The sequence below is a fragment of the Rana temporaria genome, chromosome 10 (assembly GCF_905171775.1).
Source record: "Rana temporaria chromosome 10, aRanTem1.1, whole genome shotgun sequence".
Taxonomy (NCBI): Eukaryota; Metazoa; Chordata; class Amphibia; order Anura; family Ranidae; genus Rana; species Rana temporaria.
Window position 1 is genome coordinate 152,931,738 of NC_053498.1, and position 4,455 is coordinate 152,936,192.

At 56.4% G+C, this 4,455-nt stretch overlaps 1 protein-coding gene across 1 annotated transcript; it reads left to right on the forward strand.

Moving 5' to 3' along the window:
- Positions 1 to 602: 602 nt before the first annotated feature.
- LOC120915900 (sporozoite surface protein 2-like) lies at positions 603 to 2,579 on the forward strand. Its single transcript, XM_040326713.1, has one exon. It carries the CDS (start codon positions 603 to 605, stop codon positions 2,577 to 2,579), a length of 1,977 nt encoding a protein of 658 aa, XP_040182647.1.
- The last annotated feature ends 1,876 nt before the right edge of the window (positions 2,580 to 4,455 follow it).

The following is a 4,455-nucleotide window of genomic DNA, read 5'->3' on the forward strand; positions in this document are numbered from 1 at the left end:
CTTCATGGTGAGAGTTTCATGGTGAGAGTTTCATGGTGAGAGCTTCATGGTGAGAGCTTCATGGTGAGAGCTTCATGGTGAGAGCTTCATGGTGAGCGTGACGTATAACGACGGCGGGCGGTCCGGAAGTGTTTAACTTTAATGTGAGAGATAAATAATCATCATCAATGCTGAGAAGGACGTAACCCTCGTCTCACCTGGGGGGGTAATAGAGCCGCTGTGCCTTTCTCCGGAACGGACAGACGCTTGGAATGATTGAATGGCGCCATTCAGCGACAGATCGAATTTCTCCCATTCAGCCAGAACGTGGATCGGCTGACGCGTGGCGTTGGTGATGTTTTTGGCTCTCCGGAGGGATGAAAGCGACGCCCACATGAGATCCCCGATGAATGGCGCCCTTTGATCGTCGCTCGCTGTTGTTTTTGTTGTTGGACGCGCGGCGATGACGTTCGTCGGTGTCTAAGTAAACCGGCGTTATTGTCTGTGCGCCCCCCTCCTCCCCCCCCGCGCCCACGCTGTGCTTTTCATCATCGCCATACAAGGCCACCTATACATGTCGGCTGTTTATACAGCTGGACCTGCGAACGGCGTCCGGCGCGGCGATGGTGAATCACGGAGAAGGAAACTCCGCCCCCCTCGTGACGTTCAGTTTTCTGTTTCTTTTTTTTATAAATATTATTTTTCTCCTTTCACCGGTGGACCATCCTGAACAATCCCGGACCATCCCGGACAATCCCAGACCATCCCGAACCATCCCAAACAATCCCGAACAATTCCGGACCATCCCGAACAATTCCGGACCATCCCGAACAATCCCGGACCATCCCGAACCATCCCAAACCATTCCGAACAATCCCGGACCATCCCGAACAATCCCGGACCATCCTGAACAATCCCGGACCATCCCGGACAATCCCAGACCATCCCGAACCATCCCAAACAATCCCGGACCATCCCGAACAATCCCGAACAATTCCGGACCATCCCGAACAATTCCGGACCATCCCGAACAATCCCGGACCATCCCGAACCATCCCAAACCATTCCGAACAATCCCGGACCATCCCGAACAATCCCGGACCATCCCGAACAATCCCGGACAATTCCGGACCATCCCGGACCATCCCGAACAATCCCGAACCATCCCGAACAATCCCGGACCATCCCGAACAATCCCGAACAATCCCGATCAATCCCGGACCATCCCGATCAATCCCGAACCATCCCGAACAATCCCGAACAATCCCGAACAATCCCGAACAATCCCGATCAATCCCGGACCATCTCGAACAATCCCAAACAATTCCGGACCATCCCGGACCATCCCGAACCATCCCGAACAATTCCGGACCATCCCGAACAATCCCGGACCATCCCGAACAATCCCGGACCATCCCGAACCATCCCAAACCATTCCGAACAATCCCGGACCATCCCGAACAATCCCGGACCATCCCGGACCATCCCGAACAATCCCGGACCATCCCGAACAATTCCGGACAATTCCGGACCATCCTGGACCATCCCGAACAATCCCGAACCATCCCGAACAATCCCGGACCATCCCGGACCATCCCGGACCATCCCGAACAATCCCGGACCATCCAGGACAATTCCGGACCATCCCGAACAATCCCGGACAATTCCGGACCATCCCGGACCATACCGAACCATCCCGAACAATCCCGAACAATCCCGATCAATCCCGGACCATCCCGATCAATCCCGAACCATCCCGAACAATCCCGAACAATCCCGAACAATCCCGAACAATCCCGGACCATCCCGAACAATCCCGAACAATCCCGATCAATCCCGGACCATCTCGAACAATCCCAAACAATTCCGGACCATCCCGGACCATCCCGAACAATCCCGAACCATCCCAAACAATTCCGGACCATCCCGATCAATCCCGGACCATCCCGAACAATCCCGGACCATCCCGAACAATCCCGAACAATTCCGAACCATCCCAAACAATCCCGAACAATTCCGGACCATCCCGAACAATCCCGAACCATCCCGAACAATCCCGAACAATTCCGGACCATCCCGAACAATCCCGAACAATTCCGGACCATCCCGAACAATCCCGGACCATCCCGAACAATCCCGAACAATCCCGGACCATCCCGAACAATCCCGGACCATCCCGAACAATCCCGAACAATTCCGGACCATCCCGAACAATCCCGAACAATTCCGGACCATCCCGAACAATCCCGAACCATCCCGAACAATCCCGAACCATCCCGAACAATCCCGAACAATCCCGAACCATCCCGAACCATCCCGAACAATCCCGAACAATCCCGGACCATCCCGAACAATCCCGGACCATTCCGAACAATCCCGGACCATCCCCAACAATCCCGGACCATCCCGAACAATCCCGAACCATCCCGGACCATCCCGGACCATCCCGGACAATCCCGGACAATCCCGGACCATCTAGAACCATCCCAAACCATCCCGGACCATCCTGGACCTTCCCGGACCATCCCGGACCATGCCAAACCATCCCGGACCATCCAGGACTATCCCGGACCATCCCCCAGCCTGTGACTGGACAGTGAAAGGAGAAGCGGGGCAGTGATGAGCTCATCTCTCTGTCACTCTGCTCTCCCCTCCTATCAGCGTGCTTCAAGTGAGCACATTACCTGATTGGCTCCTTCTCCTATCCTGAGCTCTGCTGCACATGAGAATTTGTATTCTTTAGTCACGTGAGGGAGGCACAGGGGTACAGATCACCCCGACTCCAGGAAAGAGCGACATGAGGACATTTGTGGGGTGTTGTGGCCCTCTGGGGCCCGGCTGGGGGGGAGGGGGGGATTTCCCATCCAATGAATGTCAGAGTGACAGCCACATCTCATGCAGGAGAGATCCATCCTATAATAATATAAATCAGACCTTCACTGACACCCGCTGGTGGAGAGCGGAATTACAGCAGCTTCACCAGAGCATTGCGATCAGTGCATCTCCTGCAGAGCATTGCGATCAGTGCATCCCCTGCAGAGCATTGCGATTAGTGAGTCCCCTGCAGAGCATTGCGATCAGTGCGTCTCCTGCAGAGCATTGCGTTCAGTGCGTCCCCTGCAGAGCATTGCGATCAGTGCGTCTCCTGCAGAGCATTGCGATCAGTGAGTCCCCTGCAGAGCATTGCGATCAGTGCGTCCCCTGCAGAGCATTGCGATCAGTGCGTCCCCTGCAGAGCATTGCGATCAGTGCGTCCCCTGCAGAGCGTTGCGATCTGTGCGTCCCCTGCAGAGCATTGCGATCAGTGCGTCCCCTGCAGAGCATTGCGATCAGTGCCTCCCCTGCAGAGCATTGCGATCAGTGCCTCCCCTGCAGAGCATTGCGATCAGTGAGTCCCCTGCAGAGCATTGTGATCAGTGCGTCTCCTGCAGAGCATTGCGTTCAGTGCGTCCCCTGCAGAGCATTGCGATCAGTGCGTCTCCTGCAGAGCATTGCGATCAGTGAGTCCCCTGCAGAGCATTGCGATCAGTGCGTCCCCTGCAGAGCATTGCGATCAGTGCGTCCCCTGCAGAGCATTGCGATCAGTGCGTCCCCTGCAGAGCATTGCGATCAGTGCGTCCCCTGCAGAGCATTGCGATCAGTGCGTCCCCTGCAGAGCATTGCGATCAGTGCCTCCCCTGCAGAGCATTGCGATCAGTGCCTCCCCTGCAGAGCATTGCGATCAGTGAGTCCCCTGCAGAGCATTGCGATCAGTGCGTCCCCTGCAGAGCATTGCGATCAGTGCGTCCCCTGCAGAGCATTGCGATCAGTGCGTCCCCTGCAGAGCATTGCGATCAGTGCGTCCCTTGCAGAGCGTTGCGATCAGTGAGTCCCCTGCAGAGCGTTGCGATCAGTGCGTCCCTGCAGAGCATTGCGATCAGTGAGTCCCCTGCAGAGCGTTGCGATCAGTGCGTCCCTGCAGAGCGTTGCGATCAGTGAGTCCCATGCAGAGCATTGCGATCAGTGCATCCCCTGCAGAGCATTGCGATTAGTGCGTCCCCTGCAGAGCATTGTGATCAGTGCATCCCCTGCAGAGCATTGCGATCAGTGCGTCCCCTGCAGAGCATTGCGATCAGTGCATCCCCTGCAGAGCATTGCGATTAGTGAGTCCCCTGCAGAGCGTTGCGATCAGTGAGTCCCCTGCAGAGCGTTGCGATCAGTGCGTCCCTGCAGAGCATTGCGATCAGTGAGTCCCCTGCAGAGCATTGCGATCAGTGCGTCCTCTGCAGAGCATTGCGATCAGTGCGTCCCCAGCAGAGCATTGCGATCAGTGCATCCCCTGCAGAGCATTGCGATTAGTGCGTCCCCTGCAGAGCATTGTGATCAGTGCATCCCCTGCAGAGCATTGCGATCAGTGCGTCCCCTGCAGAGCATTGCGATCAGTGCATCCCCTGCAGAGCATTGCGATTAGTGAGTCCCCTGCAGAGCGTTGCGATC

What these genes read in the sequence shown, in the direction of transcription:
- LOC120915900 (XM_040326713.1), top strand. Translation starts at nt 603, where the DNA reads ATGGTGAATCACGGAGAAGGAAACTCCGCCCCCCTCGTGACGTTCAGT.